A 22390-nucleotide genomic window follows, 5' to 3' on the forward strand; every position below is an offset into this window, starting at 1 on the left:
GCAAATATTTTTATAGCCCAACTTTTCATTAACATTTGTTACCATTTTAACAATTATAAAAAGCGAATGATGCTGGAATCTCTTTCACAGATAAGCAATTCATTTAGAAAAACAATATATATTTTATGTTTAACTTGTAATTTTATTCACTTAATGATCAAATGTTATAATCTTCTCCGTTTAAAAATAATCAAAATATTTACTTAAAAAAAAAATCAGGACTTAAAACGGATCCCAAACTGAACTCAGACAACCTAAACAAAAAATTTAGGTTAGGCTTGGCTATTAGCCTAGTAACAATCAGTTCATCCTAGTTTAGTTTATAATTTAATAAAACTAATAAACTTGGTTTGATTCGAATTTTCATTAGTAACCACGCCACACTGCAGTTATGGCTACATGTCATAAAAAAGAGACCAAAAAGAGTGTATCAAACATATTGGCCATTTAGCCAATGATTCCTTGGCATAATGAATGGGACTTTTGAGGAAAAAAACTTGGATTCTCAACTGTGATTTTATGTCTACATTCGTATCAGTCGATGCCAATTAATTACCATATTTGATGATATTATTAAATTATTAATAGTGAAGGGTACTCTATGAATTCATTGTTTAAATATGCTGAACAATTATTAATGTAATAAAAAAAAGCTTATTGGTCATTCAACAATTTCTTATGGAGTACATACAAACCTAACATGGCTCACCCATTAAAAAGCCAACACCAATGACTTCCCACTCTGTATTGCTTTCACTCACCCAACCTAGTAAATAATTTATGAACGTTAAATATTAAATTGAAATTTACGATAGTATATGTTTGGGCAAAGGAGTCGAATACAAATTCTACTATTTTTGCAAATAGGAAGCAAGATGGAGGCCTTTCGACCCAAGTAACATAATTCAATAACCAAGTAGAAGCCCGAACACCGGTGTGCAGTCCTGCGTCTGCCACCCCTAATTATTAGTAAGATAGAAAACAGATATCCCAACAATTAATCAAATAGGCTTCCACAACTTCGGAGCTGGAAATCTTGAAACTGAAACTAGAGAAAACTCAATACACGAGAAAGTACAGACAAGTTTGAATCACCTGCAGATGGCCCCCAGCGCAGAAACCGTTCAAATCTACAGTCCAAGAGAGTAGAAATGGACCATGGCAACATACTATCAGTGACGCGACAGAGATGGCCCTCCAAAAGAATATCGTTGCGAGATTGGTGCAGCTGTCAATTCAGATTCACGGTGGAGATTTAATCCCAGGCGAAATTCGGATGGTTCCCGAGGTGTGTGCAGTACTGGAAGAGGTCTTTGACTGAAGTCAGATTGTTCACGGAAAGTATATGGTGCAAAAGGTCTTTCACCATCAGCGATTGGTACTCCAAGATGAGCTCTGAGCTCACTTGTAATCTGATCATTAGCAAACATTTCCCTCCCAGATAGAGGATACAAATCTGGAGCCGTTGCTGCTATTCTTGGAAGTGAGAGGTACCGATTCACCAATGAGGTTGTGTTCTCACCGTAAGGGTTGACTGCTTCCTTTCCATAGTCTCTGGAAATTTGGTTAGTTGTAGCCACAGAAAGTGCAGCATTTTGTATTCTCTGAGCCCCTTTAAGGCCATAAATATGGTATTCTCTTTCACTGAGGAAAAGTGGACCTGGTTGTTGATTGGTTTCTCGGTGCTGAACTGTAGAAACATTATTCATAGATGCTGGACTCCTCCGATAATACTCTTGTTCTTGCCCATAACTCATAGCATCACTACCTGCAGTTGTTGGCAAGAAGAGATGCCTTCCTTGTTGAAGACCATGACTCCTGTATTCTTGCTCGGTAAGAAAACGCGGATCTTGAGAAGGAATTGTGTTGGACGAAACATGGTACTGAGAGAATTGCTTTCCATGGTCCACCAGGGTAGACTTCAGCCACGGGGTAGGCTGGAACAGCTTGGTTAGATGTTTCACCTGCAGAGATAAAAATCACCATAATGAAAAACATCAAAGTTCAAGTTCAGACAAAGATTGGAAAAATGAAACAAACCCGACAGTAGAAACCGGGGTGATCTTCTTACTTGCTTCAGTGTTAACCGTGTATCAAACTTGTTTGTCCTTTTATCATAGCTGTCTTCAATTGCTTTTCGGAACACACTTTCAGGTAATGGAATGCAGTCCTTGAGTACAGTGAATCGGACCTTTGGAATGTAAAAACTACTAGCATTAGAATAAATCTCACAAATAGAAGGAACACAACAAAAAAAATTATATCAAAAAAAGAAAGTAAACCTGAGCAGGAAATCCCCCACCAAAAGCTGCAGGTTCAAGTTTCATGCCACCAGCAGAAGATGCCTCATAAATCCCATACAAGAGCTTGAGATCATAATCATACAGGAAAACTTTAAGACCGAGCTTGATATCCAACACGACGTCTTTCTTATTAGCTGGCACACCCATTACTTGGTAACGGAAACAATCTGGTTTAGTTTTGGCATTACACATAAAAATCAATCCACCAAGATTTTTCTCTTGTTTCTCATTCATTTCCTCCGCGGCTTCATGCATCTCATTGTCAAGCCCCTTTCCCTTTTCCTCTAGATTTCGGCTGATATTCTTTCCATCACCATTCAGCTCATAACTGCTTTTTTCCCCTTCTTTTGTTATCTCCCACTTCCGGTTTTTATTGGCCTTAACTTGAGAAATAAAATTTCCCTCTTCTTCTTCTTCTTTCGTTCTCTTCCTCTTCTGGTCTTTACGGGCTTCAACTTGAGGAATGGATTTTGGTTCTTCTTCTTTTTTTCTCTCCCTTTTCTGGTCATTACTGGCTTCAACTTGAGGAGTGGATTTTACTTTTTTGCAATTATCAGAAATCTGAACAGATGCTTTGTTTCCAATCTGAGGATTAAGCCTATCAATTTTAAGCCATGTGCAAGGCTTCCTAGCTACAGGAGCTGAAGAAGATTCCTTGGCGTTTCCATCCTCGTTACCATTTTCTGATAGTTTCTTATCAGAATCTACTGGTTTTGAAGTAGATTCAGAAGCATTATCAGTTTTGTCCCTATTTTTCAAGACCTTCTTGACAGGAGTGACCTCTTCTGAAGTAGATCTGGTGGCGAGTCTACTCTTTTTCTTCTTTTTAAGTGGTACCATACTCTTCCCAGCCAACAGAGCTTCTCCTTGAGTGCAATGCTGCAGACCGTGACAGAGCAAGTGTTTTGGGAAACTTCTAATTTTATGTAATTTCTTGCTTTCCTTTCCAATTCGATTATCATCAAGAAAGTTAATATACATCAATAATAAAATTTGACACTAATAAAATAATTCATGGCAGGACGGTATCAATCAATTCCTCACTCTCCCAACAGATGGCATTAAGTGTTTTCTGCAACTCAAAGTTAAACAACAGCCATATACAGCAGTACAGCACATTCCTGACCGTCATCGGCATAAAAGCAAAAATACTAATAATAATAACAAAATACTCACAAAACACTCAAAACGACCACATAGATTCCTAAGACAACATGTTTATTAGTTTCATCCCTAATTTTGAATAATTCAATAATTTTAATCCGATGTCCCAACTTTTATCCACTTTCAAGGCAAGTCGCCTCAATGATCAGACAATGAATGAACAGCAGATTAAAGTACACAAATTTAACACCAAATGCTCAAAGTGCCGCAATAAAATCACAAAATATCATTAAAGTAGTCTAATTCAAGCACGACAGACCCACCCTAATTTTCCTCAAACGTAACTACATCAATGAGAAAATTAAATTTGAGCAAAATTCGTATGAAGAGAGACACCAAATCGTCCGAATCAATTTATCCACTAAACTGACCTTGAGATTGAATTCACGACGCCGATGCTCAGAACTCGTTCGAGAGAGCGGAGCTGAGAGTAAAAGGGCTGGATTGATTATGGCTTCAGATTTCGGGGATTACATTCAAAAGGTATATGTTTGTTTTAAATCGGGCTGAGCCCGGAGTGAGTTTGCGAAAGCCCGAAAACGATAATTTATAATAAATATAAAATAAGTAAGGTTTCTTTTTTTTTTTTTTATAGTGAAAATGGATTCCACTCAGACAAAAATAATGGAATATGTCGAGTGAGTGATATAGCATAAGAAATATATAAATTTTCCGTGTGGAGCATTTTCAAAAATTTTAAATGTAATTTACTGAAACATGATATAATATTAGCGATTCTGTGCATATGTTGTGTATATATATATTTTTGATAAATGCTAGATATATATTTAATAAAAGTCCAGTTATTATATCTGAAATTAAAGTAGATGGAAGATAGAGTCAACCTATATGATCAGACATAGAAACAACAAATCTAGTTAAAAGTATAAGATATTTGATTCGCTGATCTATTCGCAAAAACCTGAGCTAGACTTTTACAACCTACAATTATCAATCCAAAGCTAGTGGAATATAAACTATGATCGTTGAGAGCCGCAACAACCACTTGTATAATCGTTTTTATTTATAAATTATTATTTGAAATATTTTTGGGAGTTAAACCAATTAAAGTATGAATGATTGAAAATTTAAACTGAAATTTAACGAATTAAAATATTTTTTAACGCATATAAAGTAAATGCCCCGCAAGTAATAATCTCTAAAATAATTACAATGCAATCCGGTCACCAGCAGTATTTACACATTTACTATCCTTTGGGGCAGACACACAAAGTCACTTTCCCACAAATTCTTTGAAAAGTAGATGCCTGAAGAACAAGTAGGAAATCCTTAACGACAAAAAAAAAAAAAATTTCACTCAAAAAGCATTAATGCTATCATAATTGACAAAACAGTGAATTGATAGTGTGTGAATTTGAAATCCCCACACTTGACATCATCGAATAACTAAATGGATCTGAAATCAATCAGTGACGCCATCCAAACATAAACTTATGTTATGCAAAAAAAAGTACAGTAGAATTTAAAATCTTTACTGACCTATCATATTCCAGTTTCTGGGTTACAATCCCATTCAGCAAGAGCTCTGAATTATAGATGGAAGCTCCTGCAGATAGAAATGTGATGCCAACGAGATTGGCTCGTACAAGAAAATAAGTAGAGGAATAGAAGTGTACCTTTCTTGAGAAATGGGACACACATTGTATGATCTTCTTCGCTGGATATAAATAATAAATCATCGGGAATTGACTCATCCCGTGCTAAGGTATTTTCTGTATCTTTGATTGCCTGACAAACGTATCGAAGAAGTTTCAAGAAGTCGCAAACTTTTTAGTCTAATATTGTTGAAATGTATATAGATATAGTGAGGGGCATTGGGAAAGTGTTGAATCATCAAACTTTTCGTGGGTTTTTGGTGATCCAACAAAATGTTATGGTTAAACCTTAGGGACACTGGGTCACAACCTCGGAAGGAAATAGAAGAACAAATAGCAACAATCCAATGTGATATATACTTTAAACTTGCTTTTTGGGTGGAAACTGGGGGTTTTAGAAGTGAAGGCGAACAACGTATGTACATACCTCTCCATGAACTGCCTCGATCAAACAAAATATCATATCTGCATTAGGTTTTACATTTGGGGTAACGAAGACTCTACAGCCCTGTTGATCAATCAGAATGTAACTTTGAGTACTTATCTACAATTTGATGCAGATTCTGTTTCAATGTAAGGCCCCTATTACCTTCAAAAGTGGTTGTTGTCTGGCACGGTTGAGTGAAACAGGCATGCTGAAGCCAATTTCCTTTTCCTTTCTGTCATCTCTGAGGATGTAACGCATTTCATCGACAACATAACCAGCTTGTTCACAGTTTTTGAGCCATGAGTGTGTCACCACAGGTTTGCCACGAGCAATGGCTTCTAACATATTCCTTGTTCTCACAAAATTATTGGTCACGAAGTGTGTTGCTTCTGCACAGCATGTTGCAATGGAAATCCCTATTCGAGCAGCAATCTGCCATGAAGTTCAAAATAAATATGCTGTTTTAATTGAATATAATACAGTGGTGGAGCTAAGAGAAATTCGGTTCCATGGGAGAAGAGTACCTTCTGCTGCTGCTTGAGTACTTTGGTGTCCAAGTTCTGGCTGAACAAGATGCAAAACTTGTCCTTGACTCTTCGTCTTCTTAAGTCTTTGGGTAGAAAATCAGGTAGAGAGTCAGTGTAACCTAATCTTGCGAGTTCTTTTGTTAGGGGAGAACTAGCAAGGAGGTCACATGGCTGCTTTCTTTTATCACTACTACCCACACATCTTTGCGAGGTCTCAAAATTCCCATTTAATAAAGCACCCAACTTTGTGACACCTGATGTATCAAGGAAGGGTGAAAGCCTTTCATCATCTAATTTACTAAATTCTTTCGATGATTCGACTGTATCAATAGGAATCTCTACTTGTCTGCCGGAACATTCATTATTATTAACTGATGGGGAACTCGAATCACCTGTCAGATTTATGTAATTTCCTGAATGCTTTCTTTCTGCTAAAAACTGACGTCGCCTGGTGTAGACTAGGAGCTTTGCCACCCTGTCATAGGATTTCTCATCCACCACAGGACATTTTTCTGCATTTTTCTCAACCACTGCATCACATGAAGATTTTTTAATCAATTTATTTGAACGGTGTAGCGCATGTGGATGGAATCTTCTACCTTTTGGATGGATCCGCGATTTTAACTTTGAGAGTCTACCATCAGTTACTGCCATTTTGCAAACATCATCATGAAAGCCAATGATCCTTTTTCTTTTCGAAGGGGAATCAGATTTTATCACATCATCAGTCTCTAGCATTCTGCCATGTGGGTGGTGTCCATTAGACACCGATGAACAATGATCCTTGGAACAACATATGTTTTTGTTCATATCAACAGTCGATGAAATCTTCACACATTTCGACCGCTTCTCTTTGTTGCTCCAACCTATGAAAGCCTCCTTGGAATTGACAAAATGTAATGGTTTGGTCTTCTTATTTACAGTGCTAGAAGGGTCTGTAAATCTACTGTCTAAATCTTGATGAGCAAAAGAAGTATTGAACATGGGAGAAGCTTCATTTATTAACGCTTCCATAGCTTCAGCAGCCATTTGAGTGTCAAGTCCAACATCCATTGTATCTGGCGGGAAACTTACATGTTCACCTTTTCCAGGAGTTTGCCTGAATGATCCAGCATCAAACTGTTTGTCTAACTCCTTAATAAAATCATATGCAATGCCAACTCCAGAATTTGATCCAACATTGTCACTTTCAGTAATGTAGGCTGAATTTGTATCTGATTTGTTGAAGCTTAAGATATTCCCTGCCAAAATTTCATTTGATGATACCTTCTTCATTTGGGAGTAAACATCATCGGATTCTTGATTGATGGATAAATTTCTAGAGTTGTTTCCCTCAATCGCATATACCAATTTGTTTCTGCTTCTAAGGGAAGTGCTCTCACCCTGCATAAATGGCTTTTCAGGCAAGTCAAAAGTTGTTGATTTACTTGCCTTACATCCAATGTTGACTCTTCTTGCCAAACTTTGAGACCCTTTTGACCTTAATGAAGGAGGTGATTTTATCCTTTCAGTCTTTCTAGTTTTAATGTCTGCAGAGGAGCCTAAGTCATTAACCACGAGGTAGTGATCTACAAATTCTAGGGCTTTACCTTGTGATTCTGCAGATTCCGGAGATTCAATGTAACTAAGCTTTGCATGCTCCCACCCATAATTTACAACCCTTTCAATTGCTTTAGGATTGTCCAGCAATAATCCTTTCTCATCGATTGAATTTTCAGTTGAATGTTCTCTCACCATGTTTGGATTCACTTGAGCGAAATGTGTCCCTGCCATATTAGAGGAACTTGCTTTTAGATCTTTTGCTCTGGATATGACAGAGTCGATAACAAGATGATCTTGATTTCCAGTGTCATTATCCAGAGTTATCAAAAATAAATAAATAACTTTCATTATCACACCCAACACTTCTGGTTGAATGGCAATGGATATTTGTAATAACCTTGTCAACCATCCTCCTGAAATAACCTAGGATAGCAAACATTATTGAGCTATATTGAATCCATGATGTGTCATCGTAGCAGGAATGCCTAAAAAAACATATTTCCTCCATTACTTAGTGAAATGAATGATAGCTGCTATGCACTGAAGTATGACAAGTAATTGAGCGACTAATTTTTGGTGCATCATTGTAAGGATCAAACACAGTAGATACTTAACATACAAAATTTAAATACTTCAAAGCTATTTACAAATACAATCAAGCAGTCCAAATTTTTGGACAACCTGTGACATATTCATTCAATTTTAACAGCAACAACAATAGCATTGTTCCATATTGAACTACCTACTTTTTAGCTCAACAGCAAGTACAACACCAAGGAAGTAGATGGAACTAACAATATATGTTTACATCTATCTAGCATCTGCAAAGAAAGGAAAAGATGTTGAAATTTCACATTGAGAAGTTCAAATCACTTTCCAATTCTTATACAGGGATCAACAAAACACAGGCAAATATATTATCTAATCACCCTTTACAAAATAATTCGGGCAACTCAAGAAAATTCTTTACCATCAGGAACATTCTGCTTTTTTGCCAAGCCTGTGGCATTCCTGCTTGAAGATCTCCCAATTACACAGCCACCGTCTCCATTCAACATAATTATGTCCTCATTTTGCTCCCCTCTTTCATCGTCACTATCCAGCACAACATCTTTCTCACCGTAATCTTCCATCAAATCTTCAGAATCTTGAACAGTTTCACATGTGTCCAGAATCTCGGTGTTTCCATCGGGATTCAGCAACCTGGATTCCGCACTGGGGTTTTTGAGTGCCACAGGGTCATCCAAGGGGAAAGTGCCAGTGTATTCATACTCTTCCTCCATTCCACCTTCAGTTTAATTCTCCTCTTATTCTGCTTTTAAATCAGAAACATTGTGGCAAAATTATCTTTTCCATGAGCAAAGGGCCATCACACAAATGACAAAATCACTGTATCTCTTACATTAGTGCGACATTTCGAAAATACTTCAGATTGATCTCTAATTAAAATAATCAAACAGAAAGCGCTAAATTAAATCAAAAAACGGATAATTTTCATAATCATAATCCATATAAAGTCTAAACGTAAAGAGCGTAGTGACAGAACGTATCAAAATCATGATTCTCTGCAGTTCAAGGGTAAATACCCGAAAGAGTAATGATTACCAGGACAAGTTTACTCGTAAACAGAATATTTTACCAGCGATAATAATAAAACGATCCAAACAAATTCATTTACCTCAAAAAATTAGGATTATTCAAGAACAATGGGTGCTCCCGCATAGGGTTTAATTGAGCTGCACATAAACAAGAAGCGCCATATAGAGTCTGTGAGAGATAAATAGCGGAAGAGGGAAGATGATTAGTACTTCGCAAGGTTTGGTGGGAAAGACGAGTAATGCAAAATTTTATTTTCTACATTATAAGAATTAACTTTTTACCAATAAAATACAATTTATCCAAATTTTAATATTTGTTCTAGTTTACTCTTATTATTTTAATAAAAATAAAAGATTAAGTATGCATGAAAAATTTTAAAATGTTGATTGTAATAGATGAATCGCCTGGAAAAAAGAAAGGTTCGTCCTGCCACATTTGATAATTTTACAAATCATCAAATGGCGGGCCGACCCGTCTAATGGTGGGTTACATGCCAACCTTCAACACGCCAAATTACACATAAGTCTGTCGGATTGGACCGCTCCGTCACTTAAAATAGATGGGTTGGGTTAGGTTGGTGTTTTTCAGCGTCGCCCCGCCTAATGGTGGGTTGAGACAAGTTGTGAGCCGGCCCGCCCGCTAGCCTGTTTTGACACTTCTATTGGGATCAATAATTATCTTTAATCATAGAGCAATCGAAACGTGACGTTTGAGCTGCGTTACAACTATAATTTTGGTAAACTAACAATTGTAACTTTTGGTATAACGACAATCACTCGATCGCGCACTCAACAATTGTGCACTAATCAAGAGAGGTTTGGTTAACATTTTCCATAATAAGAGAGTTTTAAAATATAATATTTTCTTGACTATGATGTTGATATACAATATTTTCAATTTTTGGTATTTTTTTAGTCTTTATATTTGGTAAATATTTAAAAATTAATTCATATAACATTTTAAAAAAAGATGATAAATTGAAATAATAATTGGCTGAGATTATATAGCAAAGTTTTCCTTTAAATAACAGAGTTGGTTTGATATATCCAAAACCCATATATAGTTGCTTTTCAACCTATAAACCTCTCAAGTAGTTCAATTTGTATGCTCACATGTCATTACCCAACGAAATTTAAGAAATTAGTAGTTCAATTTTAGAAATTATATCGAAGTTAATATATTTATAAGATTTTTCTCTGGTGTTTATAATAATTTTTGGACGATGATTTATATAGTGTGGATAAGATGAAATAGTATTGTAAGCTACTGAATATATATGTGTGTGTGTATTATATATATATATATATATATATATATATTCAACATCTAATTAAATAAAATATATCATGACACGGAAGTTATATATATAATGTAACCCTTTAGTTTTTTTATTTTAATTTTTTGTGAAAAAAGATGGAATCGATTAATGATTATTATCCAATAAGTATATATAATGTATACTTTGACATTTTAAAGTTTGATGTGAAAAAGGTCGATTCGATTAATGATTATCCTATAGCAATTTACAAGTTGGAAGAAGTACTATTCATTCCCACGCGAGAGTCCACCCCCTTAGGGCCATTGGATGAATATTAATAATTTGATATAAGCTTTTCGTTTTGAAAATTAGACATGTTATTTATCATAATAGAGCTATGTAAAGTAAAAGAAAATAAATTCCCTACTTTTATGATTGGTTTGATGAGTAAAAACTAGAGATTTGGTTGGTATGAGAAGTTGAGTATATGTCTACGCGTTGAAGTAAGTTGACACACGATCATGGAAGATTAGACAAATCGGTTGAAAGAGTTTGAACAAAAGCGAAGATGAAGATCAGAAGAAGAGAATTCATCAATCAAATCAAAATTACAACAAAAAGCTATATGTAAATTTGATGAATTTTAACTTAATTACATGATATATTTCAGTAGAGTTTTCATTATTTCATTCATGTTTCATACATATTTTATTATTGTAAAAATATTTATTTAAGTTCATAATAGCAAAATCATTATGGTTGTTGTTCATGAACTTTTCATTAATTTCTTAAATTAATTTCCTAGTTTTTTGTGGCTTACCGAGAGAATCATAACTAACGATTGACTCGGAATTCACATCGTTTGATTTTAGAAATCAGATTTTATGTTGATATGATTTCATGTCTGACACACCAACATAATTTTTTGTGTACAAATGTTAATTATTTTAATAATTTAATGAGTGATAAATTATATTTTTTTGTACATATTTATTATTAACTAACAGCACATGTTTGTGTAAATCAAATTTATTCATTCATATATATATATATATATATATATATNAACCGAATTTCTCGTTCTCACTTCTCTATTCTCCATTTGTGTAGACTGTAGTGTTAAAAAAAATTACATATATAATTAAATTTAAATCACAATTTTTTTTAAAACTAATCGGTTAATTCGATCAGTAAAACTAATCGGTTAATTCGATCACCGACCGAATTAACAGATTTTAATTCGATTCGGTTTTCATCGGTTATGAAAATTAATTCGGTAAATTCGATTATGACTAAATATTTCGGTTCGGTTTGATTATGGCTAATTCGGTTCGATCAATAACTGAACCGACCGAATGGTCACCCACTCTCACCCTTATTCATATATATGACTTCACAATTATTTAAAATGATAGAATAACGGTTAACTTTCAGTTGAATAACTTATCCAAGAGATCTAATTTACTATTATATTTAATTCATACAAAGTAAGTAAATAAATAATTTAAACAAATGCAATTAATTAAATTATTTACGTGTAAACTACTTTATGCATAAATAAATATCTTACTTTCTTTCCATATTCAACACTTGGTCACTTGGTATTACATATATTATTAGATAAGTACAATATCCAGTTTCCTTTCTTACCTTAATATAATGTCAAGTTTCAGGTATCACCATGTTTTGTTCCCAAAATTTCAAAATTCGACTCTTTTCCTTAGAATGTGTCTGCATGGATTACTGTAATAATCCCAAATCCACCACAAATCTTTGTATAATAGTATAATAATAACAGTGTAAACTTTTTCTGATGTGTTGGCAGACATACTTTTGTCAGTATTATCTTTTGCTGTCGCCTCCGCTGTAGACTCACTGTCTTATTTAATCATATAAATGCGATTCCTCCACCTCCTTTCCACTAAGTTGACTCTAAATATTTCAGAGCTCCGAGGCAGCAAACTCTCTGCTCTGAATCTCTCCAACAATTGAACAACATGTTGAGAACTGGGTTAAGGTTGGTTTTTGTTTTTCTGTGTTTATTTTTGGTTCTGTGAAGTACAAATTTAGCAGTGTCGATATATTTGAATAGAAATTATTTTTTGATTAATGGGTTTTCAGGAGGAGCTTTGCTTCAGGAATTTTACGGGCTAAAAATTTTGGCAGAGAGTTTTCGGAGCTCACAGGAAGGTGAATATTTTTATGTTGACTTCACTTTTCTGATATGGTCTTTTCGTAAATTGGATCATTTTACGGGAATCTTTTGCTTTGTGTTTTTCTTGGTTTGCTTGATTTCTGAAAGGGTTTTTACGATTTAGGTGAATGCGCATTTGATTTTCAATCCCTTGCTTGTTAGTGGAAACAGTGTTTGCATGTATTTGTTTGATTTATTAAGAAAATGTTGGTTAATCTTTTGGCGAAGATAACCAAAGATGGTTCAGACAGAATAACCAAAGATGGTTCAGACAGAATAACGGGGCGACATGGATTTAGTTGAGGGAACATTAATTTATGTAGTATTTTAGGTGTTGAAACTCATGTTTTTAAACAAGTTGAAAGCATTAAATATTGCTGATGCATAGGAAACTGGAATGCAAAGTGGCTCTAATCACTGGTGGAGCCAGCGGCATAGGCAAAGAAACAGCTACTAAGTTTATTGCCAATGGTGCCAAAGTAGTGCTGGCCGACATCCAACAAGATCTCGGCCACCAAACGGCACGGGAACTCGGGTCAAACGCCAGCTTCGTCCAATGCGACGTCACCCAAGAATCTGATATCTCACAGGCAGTCGATTTCACCGTATCCCAGCATGGCCAACTTGATATAATGTACAACAATGCAGGCATCGCCTGCCATACTCCACCAAGCATTGCTGACCTCGACCTGTCGACCTTCGACCGAGTTATGGCAGTCAATGTCAGGGGAGTCATTGCTGGGATCAAGCACGGGGCCCGAGTCATGATCCCGAGGAAAAGTGGAGCCATTTTGTGCACATCCAGTGTGACTGGGCTTGTAGGTGGCGTAGCCCAGCATACGTACTCAATATCCAAGACTACGATAATTGGAATTGTGAGATCCGCCGCGGCAGAGCTATGCAAGCATGGGATTCGGATCAACTGCATATCGCCTATGGCTATTCCAACCCCCTTTGTGATCGAAGAACTCAAGAAATATTTCCCGGGGGTCGATTCTGAGAGGCTTGTGAAGATGGTGCACAATTTTGGCGTACTGGAGGGGGCTGTTTGTGAGACTAGTGACATTGCTAATGCCGCACTTTTTCTTGCATCCGATGATGCAAAGTATGTTAATGGTCATAATCTGGTGGTGGATGGTGGTTTTACTTCAATCAAGAGTTTGAGTTTCCCAACACCAGATCAACTCAAATGAAACCATGAAGCTTATTTTGTAACTTCTTTTAGTACATCTTCTTGAATGTTTGACTAATTTCAAAATGATTAAGATTCTGACATTCTTGAACATCTACAGGATCCAAATCCTTGTTTTAAATCGTACTTTGAACCCTTATGTTTGATCTTCAGAATTGTTCTAGTACAATCTTGCGCATGAACTCCTCTGGAGCTGGAAATCAGTTCTGAATTAGTAACCCAACAAATCTATTGTCATATGTGAAACCTACTTAAACGACAAAGAGCGAGCTAAATACCTAATCCATTGGTGAACAACTTAAACTGACCAAGAGCTTGTCTGATAAACATCTCAACACCGCTCACAACCGTGGCTCCAACCTCGGCAGCTTCTTGTAGTAGCCGAGTATTTCGAGGTGTATAAACAGCATCAAAAACCAACTCGTACGATTTCAAGGCCACCTAAAAGCAAAAGAATGGAGCTTGTAGTCATGCTGGTTTACCACAATTCTATGCATTCTAAACTGGTAATTTTCTTTGTTATGGGCTGGAGTGGTATAGTTATTCATATTGTCATGTTTGACTGGCCATTGATATATTATAGAGATAAAGATGTGATTCTTTGAGTTACATCATAACTTTCGATTTAACAGTAGACACTTGGTTTTATATTATGTGTAAAAGGGAGAAAGGATGTAAACCTTGGATACAGGAGTTTGATCTTTATCTGGCTCCATACCCACTGCAGAAGCATTTGCAAGAATCATCCCTTTTTCAGGTCGAAAATCATTTAAGCATTCATACGGCATGGCTTCACCAGACACTGCCATTGCAAGGGCCTTGGCTCTCTCTTCAGTAAATATTAAAAAAAGTTGGGGGGATTAAAGATTTCTATTCACCATTTAAATGGGATACTATTCTTAAATTTTTTTTTACCCAAATTTCGGTTGAAGATGACAACTCGAGCCCCCCGGCTTCTGGCACCAAATGCTATAGCTCTACCAGCACCTCCTGCTCCAACCAAGACGAACAACTTTCCAGAGAGGGGTGAAACATACGATCCTTGTTCACTTTTAACACTATTTTCTGATTATTCCAACAGAACACACAAGGCTGCCTTAAAGTTTCTTTGCAAAAGCAAATAGTAAGTGCTAAAAAGCATTACTCTTAAACATACCTCTATATGCATCTTCAATAGCAGTTAGGCAGGCTTCACAATCTGTATTATAGCCAACAAGTTTTCCATCTACAGGACTCCTGACTATAGTGTTTACTGCACCTATGGACTGATTCAGAATGCGTCAGATGGTTAGAATATGTTACTTTCTGAACAAACCAACGCGATTCAAAACTCAGAGTACCAAAGCAAGTGGATGAACTTCGTCGCAACACCTCACAGCCGCTTCTTTGTGGGGTATTCCAACACTACAGATTGTAAAAAAATGCTCGATCAGTTCCGCAGCGTATGCTACGCAAGGATGCATTGCAGCACAGAAAATTTACCTGAAACCAGCGAAGTCACTGCTGGAATAGACACTAAAGAATTCTTGGAGATCATCGACTAAGAGTGGCACATAAATCCCATTATATCCTGTGTGTCGAAATGCTGGATTATGCAGAAGAGGCCCTTTGCTATGACTTACAGGACTCGAAACCACACCGAAAATCTTTGTATCTACATTCATATACTCTAGCTTGTAAACCTGTTTAATGCTAGCTAGAGATGGCAATCCAGGCACATTTTTGTCTCCCAAAGATCCAAAGACCATAAATGCACCATATTTAGGTCCCAACAACTGGCTGATCAAACCACTTTCCCCCATAGTTCTTGCAATCAGCGGCACCTATTGTATTTTTTAAAACAATATTTTTGCTATAAAACATTAATAACTTGTAATAAAATCGAATCATGCATGTGTTCATAAAAACTTATTATTTTTAAATATATATTTTGTAAATCAAAAGATCTGGTAAAATAAATTTAAACGAATATGAATAAGTCAATTTATAAAATATTTTTTGTAATATTAATTTATATTACATCTTCAATCTTACTATAGTGATAATAGATTATAGATAATTTGAGTTTGACTAGTTATTATTGAATATACATTAAATGTAATAGAATCATAATTTTATGTATATTAAATCTTGCATGTTTAATTAGGAGAAAAAAAGTGTCAGAGGGATACCTATAGAAAATTCATAAAATGATACTACATTACCCATGTTTTTTAAAAATTTCAAGTAAAATAAATTTAAACACAATAAGACTATCTAGAAAATATTATTTAAATTTTTTCCACCTAATTCATAAAATTCTGACTACGCCACCGAAAATATTTATTATAAAAGTCAGTATAAAAAATATATATAAATACATGAACTTTTTCGCGATATCGAATAAAATAATTTCAAGAAAATAGAGTACCTGACAATGAGTTAGCAAGTGGAAGATTGGTGCTACATTTGCAATAGAGTCGAGGTCGATTATCAGTTTAACAACATCAGCTCCAATAGATTGCATGTCAATTATAGTATCACCAAGCTTTTCTCTGGTGCAGAAATCAGAGGTCACATAACTTGAAACAATAATCTGTGTGTTTGATTTCTTGCTCTTGAGTTCATTCATGAATTCTGGAGTGCACACCTGAAATATTTAGATATTTCACGAGTTAAAAATCGATTTATACATAAAATGATATGTTACAAGATGGTACGTTTGAGATGTCATAAAATATATGAGGATAATTTGATTTTTAAAAATATTCAAATATGATTTTCAAAAATAAATTAAGGTACATAACTTTTTCAAAAACAACTTATACTTTTCTAAAAGATTATAATTATAAGCTCTAATACTGATCAAATATCCTCTAAATTGATGTTCATTTTAAAATGAGTCCGACCGAACTAAGGAAAAAATATTTTTTTTATAGTTGAATTTAATTTAATTCAATAGAAGTGGACCGAGGTTTCACATACTTGTCATATTTTATGAAAATACGACATTTTCATAAAATTATTTGTATTTTTATTTTAGTGAATTAACAAAGGATAATCAAATGGTTTTCAGAAATGGGCTTCTCCCGTCTGACCTTACGATCAATTTCGATGAATTCAACTCCCAATTCCATTGCCCATGTTATAATCTGTAACCCAGATTTATCGAACTTTCTTCCAAATGGACCTGCAGCGGAATTGGGCCTAAGACAAAACTCAAGCCCATATAAATATCACAAATTTATATGACTAAAAATGAAATTGTATATGATTCAAAAAATAAAATAAAATATTTAAAAATGAAATGAAATCGTACACAATTTTGGTGTGACATATCTACCTCACTTCAACAAAAAATTTACATCCTTCAACCAAAAAAAACATAGAAAAATAGAAATTTTTAGGCAAAAATAATATTTGTGACTTTGGAGATTTTGCAATTTTTTTTTGTTTTTACTTTTTCAATTATCTAGTTATTGACTAAATCCCATCACTATTTTTCGAAAATCATTTTTATTATTATTTATGTTTAAAAAAAGAAAGGAAAACTAATTTATAACACGGACCAATTTATAAAACTACCAAAAACCAAATGCTTTTTTTTTTAAAAAAAAATTTGTTTCGAGAATTGCATAAAATAATCGGATGTAAATATAGTACTTAAAAAAAAAAACTATTTACACATGCCCGCAACGCAACGCAACGCATATGCCTCGACGGAGCTATTGTATATTATGGTACCTGGTGAGGGAGACAATAGAGGGTAAGATTCTGGATTGGAAGAGGTTTTGAATGTCTGAAATATGGGAGAAATTAGACAATGAAGCAATGCAAAGTTCCACCAAATCTGCTCCTTCTTTCATGGCTAACTCCATAGAATACCTGATTTCTTCTACGCTCCCACATTCTAATGATGCACAAACCAATAAATCACTTTTAAAACCCATTGTAATTAAAGAAATAAATTTTGAGCAGAATATTATATAATATATTTTTCAATATGAAATAGCTTAGAGGTGTGTGTTTTGAATTTGGTGACACGCATTAAGTTAGTGCTGGTTCAAAATATTAGATCATATATTAATTAAATAATTAATTATATGTATATGTATCATGCAAAGGTATCTCCCCCGAATACTAAGATATTGGTGCTGTTTGGAATAAAGAACACCTGCTGAAAGCAGTACACAATCGATTCATTTTTTGTTTTTAAATATATATTTCGTGAACAAAAAGATTTGGTCAGTTTCAAAATTTGATAACTGTCATTTAAAATTAAATAAATAAAAACTATTTCCTCCTCTTTCTCTATTTTTTTTATACAGATCACATATATCACATGTGCCACAACCCGTTGGTAATGATAATGGATAATACAACATAATTTGAGTTTGGTGTGTGTGTGTGTATATAAAAATATATATATGTGACAAAAGATCCACGACTGTTACTTTTCGATACGCACTGAGTAAATATATAGTCTGATGTAGTAACATGCAGACTATGTATATGGTATTGAGCAAACAATGTGTGACATGATCGTCACAGAAAATGTTGATAGATGAAATCAAATTCATGACTATTAATCAAACATTTACATTCTCCACCAAATCGAACACTACTTAGATGCGAGTTCTGTTTTTTTGGATTGAGCTTAAGGTGTAGACCAGCAATTCAAGGTTGCCCCTTTAGTAACACAATAAATAAATTTCTTTATCGGTTTCCGAAAAGGTCGCGGAGGTAGTCACAAAGCTTGTGAGAAATTCCAAGAGTTTGAGGAACAAAATCAATTGATTTTGGCACTGCTCAACTTAATCCTAAAATACTTATACAACGCCCCGGCCATACGCATCATCGGTCTTGATAGTATATGAATTTGCAGTCACAATCGTGGATGTCTAAAATAAGTAAGTGTGATATACAGGGAAACTGCAATGTTAACCCGATAATTTGTTTCTCTTAATTTTTTTGTCTATTTTGGTCCGTTATCTTTGTTATTTTCGTAATTTTAATATTTTTTTCGACGTGACGCTGATGTAGCATGTATGCGACCTCTACATAGCTCCGACGTAAACATCAACACTTCCGATTAAAAATGACTAAAACTAACAAAAATTGAAATATACATTACTAAAACTGAAAAATTAAACAATATCGATGAACAAAATGTAAAGAAAAAAACATATATGACCAAAATTGCATTTTTCCCTATTTTATATATGTTTTTTAATATATAATTTATCAGATGATATGATTGCTGGAATATATAAAAAAGTATTTTAGAATATAAAAAACAAATGTAGATTTGAAGGATTCATGTCATGACGGAAAATATATTTTTGGAAATAAAAATAAATAAATAATTGAATATCAAGAAAATACACATATTAATACCTTATAGTTTAAAAACAAAAGGAACACGTGAAAAAAATTAAACAAAAACGATTATTTCAATATGACTTTATATTTTGGAGTAGATATCATGTGAGACAATCAAGTCCATCCATATTTAAAATAAAAATAATTTTTCATGAACGATATTATATTTAAAATAAAAATAATTTTTCATGAACGATATCAAGTTAGAGATTCATGTCACAAAATTAATATATATGACATAAATTTTTTTTTTTTTATATTTTGTCCACCTTACATTTTAAACTTGAGTTCTTATCCATAGCACAGTCTTTAATGTCCTGGCCTAAGTTTGTCGGAAAAAAAAGGTTTTGAACCACTGAACTTCGAAAAATAAATCGAGTTGGTTCCGTCGATAAAAATGGGAAATCTTTTGGAAAAAATTAAACCCACATTTTTGAGTAGATAGTTTAGAATAAAAAGTTCTTAAAATTAATCGGTGAAATATTAATCAACCGATTGGCTTACAATAATACCTACAATTACAATCTCCCAATTCAACTAAAATCAAGAACTCCGATTATAACATAATCGACAGATCCAAGATGAACTTCTAAAAGTAAACGGACTTTAGTACTTAGTTTTACAGATGAAATTATCCGAGTACGAGTACCCTGTTCCAGTTCTTATAGTACAGTGTTGATATCCTGGGCTATGTTTTGGGCATCCATGGCAGCTCCATACAATCCTTTTCGGGCCAGCCCAGAGCAATACAGCCCATTCAAACCTTTCCAATGATTCGGGTAACTGAGCTTTGAAAGCCCATTATCACCTAAAAGGTAATCATCTCCCTGCGCAAAAATAGTAAACATTTATCTTTTTTTTTTAAAAAAAAATAAAATAAACGGGTTTTTATTTTGATTACCTTGAGCCACGTTTTCGTGGATCTTTTGAACCCTGTGGCTAATACTATTGCATCGAAAGCAGATTCTTTCCCATCCTGAAATAGCACATTTGTGCCTCTAATTCTGTTTATTCCGGGTAATACCTATTTATGGACATCAAATACTTTCTTTAATTATACAAAATCAACTATTTAATACATCCCACTAACAAAATATGAACATATGATAACCTAAAATAAGGACGAACCTGAATCTGTCGGGACTTGATTTTTTGATATGTTCCAACATCGACAACCGGGTATCTTCCATACTTATCCTTCATAGCAAAAGGCCCTTCTTTTGGTCTCTCGATTCCATATTTACACAAATCTCCATACACAATTTTGCTCATCAAAACCAAGAGAGAGTCAACCCAATCCAAACTCAAGTACTTTAACAATACCAATCCCAAAGAAGTCATACTTCTTGATAACACGTGAATCTGCACTAGTAAACATGGATATTATTAAATTATTAAATTGTATATTGAAAGAGATGTCATTTTAATATTTTATTGGCTCATAAAAATACGTACCGGGCTTCGGACAACGACGGAGGTATCGGCACCATAGTTAGCAAGATCCAAGGAAATCTCCATGCCAGAGTTCCCACTGCCCACAACCAGAACACTTTTATCCTTAAACTTCTCCCCAGTTTTATACTGCGTCGAATGCAAAATCTCACCAGTAAAGCTCAGCAAACCCTCTATCTCAGGCCAGGAAGCGTCGCAGGATTCACCAGTGGCCACAACCAGAAACCTGGACCTGTACTCCTTCACTTCATCGGACCCCGTGCCAGAATCTCTAGCCTTGACATTCCATTTCCCTGCAACTTCATCGTATGCCGCCGCTTCCACCGCCTGCCGGAAAATGGGGTGGATCCTGAAATGTGAAACGTAGTCGTTCAAATACTGCACGAAATCCATTCTCGATAGATAAGTGGGGTAAGATGAAGGGATGGGCAGCAGGGGAAGCTCGCAGAATTGTTTGGCCAGGTGCAGATGGACCCGGTCGTAGGTGTATTTCTTCCAGATTGACGCGACGCAGTCTTCTCTCTCGAGAAGTATGTATGGGATTGAGAGGTTGCTTAGACACGCCGCCGTTGCTAGGCCGGAAGGCCCGCCGCCGACTATTATCACCACCGTTTCTTTAACCCTCTGCTCTGCCATGGAAGAAACTGTGACGAGAGTGATGCTTCTTCCTTGTTGTGATCGATTTATAATCTTATCTGACATTGTATATATAATCAATCTTATCGGTCAAATATGTTTTTCGCATCAAATCGATAGAATATTACTCGTTTTTTATTAATTACTATTCTTTTTTGAATAGCGTGAAGATTTACTAAATAGGTTGCATTAGTTTAATAAAAAAATCTCATATTAATAATAATATATTTTATTTGAGTAACAAATAAAAAATATTATTTTTTTACTATTTTGGAGATGCGCCAGTGCATTAATCAGCACGGCAAGTTGCATGGTACCGAACATGATAATTTAAGAATTTGTGAAAAATGAACGGGAAATTGTGCTTAAGTCTCCAGTCGTAGATTTTTTTTATGTTCAGTCTCTGGGTATTTTTTTAGTGTCACATTTTCACATGAAGTGTATCACATTTTCACATGAAATGTACCACATTTTGTATGACATAGTACCACAATTTTGTGGGTAGGGAGTGAACCCAAAGAAATATTTTGATTGAGGATTTTTCACCAACTTTCCAAAAAATGAAAGATATTAACAAACAAAATATTTGATATGATTTGTAAATTTCTAGTAGTACTTTATTAAAATTATTTTAATAATAAATTTCAAATAACCACAAATATCATTAATAATTTATAAAATGGTTGAAATTTATTAATAGTTTGAATAGGTTTAAACATATTCTTAATTTTAATTCAATTTTTAAAACAAATTTCTAAAATTTTCAATATAAAACCAGTTACTTGGCAAGATATTTTTTTCCAATAAATGTCTCAAAAACTTGCCACCAGATTATTTCATTTCCAAGAATGCATGATCTCCCAACACATTTCCAAGTCTATTTGTTTACCTGTCGGAACCCCCGTCCCCCACCTTGGAGGGACACACGTCCACTTGTACTCTGCCTCCTGTCCCAGTTGTATGTTTTATGATTTTTATTTATTTAAATAAAATAATGAAATGATCTTGAAAATATTATAGAAGAAATTACCAAATTAAAACATAATTTCTATAAAAAAAATTCACGAAGTCTAAGTTTTATTTTTAAAAAAAAATTGAGTAGCCATTAAATAACTTGCG

At 34.5% G+C, this 22390-nt stretch overlaps 5 protein-coding genes across 9 annotated transcripts; 1 reads left to right on the top strand and 4 right to left on the bottom strand.

Moving 5' to 3' along the window:
• Positions 1–792: 792 nt before the first annotated feature.
• LOC140989533 (uncharacterized) lies at positions 793–3997 on the bottom strand. Of its 3 annotated transcripts, none has more exons than XM_073458770.1 (4): positions 3839–3997; positions 2283–3182; positions 2072–2191; positions 793–1964 (listed from the first exon to the last, which is right to left on the bottom strand). In XM_073458770.1, exons 2-4 carry the CDS (start codon positions 3141–3143, stop codon positions 1173–1175), a joined length of 1773 nt encoding a protein of 590 aa, XP_073314871.1. In that variant the 5' UTR covers positions 3144–3182; positions 3839–3997; the 3' UTR covers positions 793–1172. The 3 variants fall into 3 exon arrangements, with proteins under 3 accessions (XP_073314871.1, XP_073314863.1, XP_073314878.1); XM_073458762.1 differs by having other exon boundaries at positions 2283–3245; positions 3839–3993; XM_073458777.1 differs by having other exon boundaries at positions 2283–3240; positions 3839–3992.
• A 351-nt stretch (positions 3998–4348) lies between these two features.
• On the bottom strand, positions 4349–9418 carry LOC140989519 (uncharacterized). 3 transcript variants are annotated; one of them, XM_073458751.1, is made up of 9 exons: positions 9258–9418; positions 8550–8891; positions 7627–7803; positions 6035–7566; positions 5673–5942; positions 5511–5591; positions 5105–5216; positions 4968–5034; positions 4349–4735 (listed from the first exon to the last, which is right to left on the bottom strand). In XM_073458751.1, the coding sequence occupies exons 2-9, from the start codon at positions 8860–8862 to the stop codon at positions 4702–4704; spliced, it is 2586 nt and encodes an 861-aa protein (XP_073314852.1). In that variant the 5' UTR covers positions 8863–8891; positions 9258–9418; the 3' UTR covers positions 4349–4701. The 3 variants fall into 3 exon arrangements, with proteins under 3 accessions (XP_073314852.1, XP_073314843.1, XP_073314834.1); XM_073458742.1 differs by having other exon boundaries at positions 6035–7803; positions 8550–8894; XM_073458733.1 differs by having other exon boundaries at positions 4350–4735; positions 6035–7803.
• A 2843-nt stretch (positions 9419–12261) lies between these two features.
• On the top strand, positions 12262–13991 carry LOC140989566 (secoisolariciresinol dehydrogenase). Its single transcript, XM_073458821.1, has 3 exons — positions 12262–12453; positions 12558–12626; positions 13019–13991. Exons 1-3 carry the CDS (start codon positions 12434–12436, stop codon positions 13821–13823), a joined length of 894 nt encoding a protein of 297 aa, XP_073314922.1. The 5' UTR covers positions 12262–12433; the 3' UTR covers positions 13824–13991.
• On the bottom strand, positions 13833–16455 carry LOC140989560 (bifunctional 3-dehydroquinate dehydratase/shikimate dehydrogenase, chloroplastic-like). Its single transcript, XM_073458811.1, has 8 exons — positions 16233–16455; positions 15305–15645; positions 15163–15226; positions 14979–15087; positions 14738–14887; positions 14503–14651; positions 14101–14263; positions 13833–14015 (listed from the first exon to the last, which is right to left on the bottom strand). Exons 1-8 carry the CDS (start codon positions 16431–16433, stop codon positions 13972–13974), a joined length of 1221 nt encoding a protein of 406 aa, XP_073314912.1. The 5' UTR covers positions 16434–16455; the 3' UTR covers positions 13833–13971.
• Positions 16456–19642: 3187 nt separating this feature from the next.
• On the bottom strand, positions 19643–21321 carry LOC140969471 (probable indole-3-pyruvate monooxygenase YUCCA10). The gene is made up of 4 exons (XM_073430863.1): positions 20639–21321; positions 20312–20545; positions 20085–20207; positions 19643–20010 (listed from the first exon to the last, which is right to left on the bottom strand). The coding sequence occupies exons 1-4, from the start codon at positions 21269–21271 to the stop codon at positions 19846–19848; spliced, it is 1155 nt and encodes a 384-aa protein (XP_073286964.1). The 5' UTR covers positions 21272–21321; the 3' UTR covers positions 19643–19845.
• Between the last annotated feature and the right edge of the window lie 1069 nt (positions 21322–22390).

Source organism: Primulina huaijiensis, chromosome 1 (assembly GCF_012295235.1).
Source record: "Primulina huaijiensis isolate GDHJ02 chromosome 1, ASM1229523v2, whole genome shotgun sequence".
Taxonomy (NCBI): domain Eukaryota; kingdom Viridiplantae; phylum Streptophyta; class Magnoliopsida; order Lamiales; family Gesneriaceae; genus Primulina; species Primulina huaijiensis.

Coding starts and splice junctions, on each gene's coding strand:
- LOC140989519 (XM_073458742.1), bottom strand. CDS start 8,862: ATGGAGGAAGAGTATGAATACACTGGCACTTTCCCCTTGGATGACCCT. Junction 7,804..8,549: donor AAAGCAGAATGTTCCTGATG/GTAAAGAATTTT, acceptor CTAATATGGCAG/GGACACATTTCGCTCAAGTG. Junction 5,592..5,672: donor GACAACAACCACTTTTGAAG/GTAATAGGGGCC, acceptor ATTGATCAACAG/GGCTGTAGAGTCTTCGTTAC.
- LOC140969471 (XM_073430863.1), bottom strand. CDS start 21,271: ATGGCAGAGCAGAGGGTTAAAGAAACGGTGGTGATAATAGTCGGCGGC. Junction 20,546..20,638: donor CCGTCGTTGTCCGAAGCCCG/GTACGTATTTTT, acceptor TTACTAGTGCAG/ATTCACGTGTTATCAAGAAG. Junction 20,011..20,084: donor CCACGAAAACGTGGCTCAAG/GTAATCAAAATA, acceptor ATTTTTGCGCAG/GGAGATGATTACCTTTTAGG.
- LOC140989533 (XM_073458770.1), bottom strand. CDS start 3,143: ATGGTACCACTTAAAAAGAAGAAAAAGAGTAGACTCGCCACCAGATCT. Junction 2,192..2,282: donor GTGGGGGATTTCCTGCTCAG/GTTTACTTTCTT, acceptor TACATTCCAAAG/GTCCGATTCACTGTACTCAA. Junction 1,965..2,071: donor CACGGTTAACACTGAAGCAA/GTAAGAAGATCA, acceptor TTATCTCTGCAG/GTGAAACATCTAACCAAGCT.
- LOC140989566 (XM_073458821.1), top strand. CDS start 12,434: ATGTTGAGAACTGGGTTAAG. Junction 12,454..12,557: donor ATGTTGAGAACTGGGTTAAG/GTTGGTTTTTGT, acceptor ATGGGTTTTCAG/GAGGAGCTTTGCTTCAGGAA. Junction 12,627..13,018: donor TTTTCGGAGCTCACAGGAAG/GTGAATATTTTT, acceptor GCTGATGCATAG/GAAACTGGAATGCAAAGTGG.
- LOC140989560 (XM_073458811.1), bottom strand. CDS start 16,433: ATGAATGAACTCAAGAGCAAGAAATCAAACACACAGATTATTGTTTCA. Junction 15,227..15,304: donor AGTGACTTCGCTGGTTTCAG/GTAAATTTTCTG, acceptor TACAATCTGTAG/TGTTGGAATACCCCACAAAG. Junction 14,652..14,737: donor CATCTTCAACCGAAATTTGG/GTAAAAAAAAAT, acceptor TATTTACTGAAG/AGAGAGCCAAGGCCCTTGCA.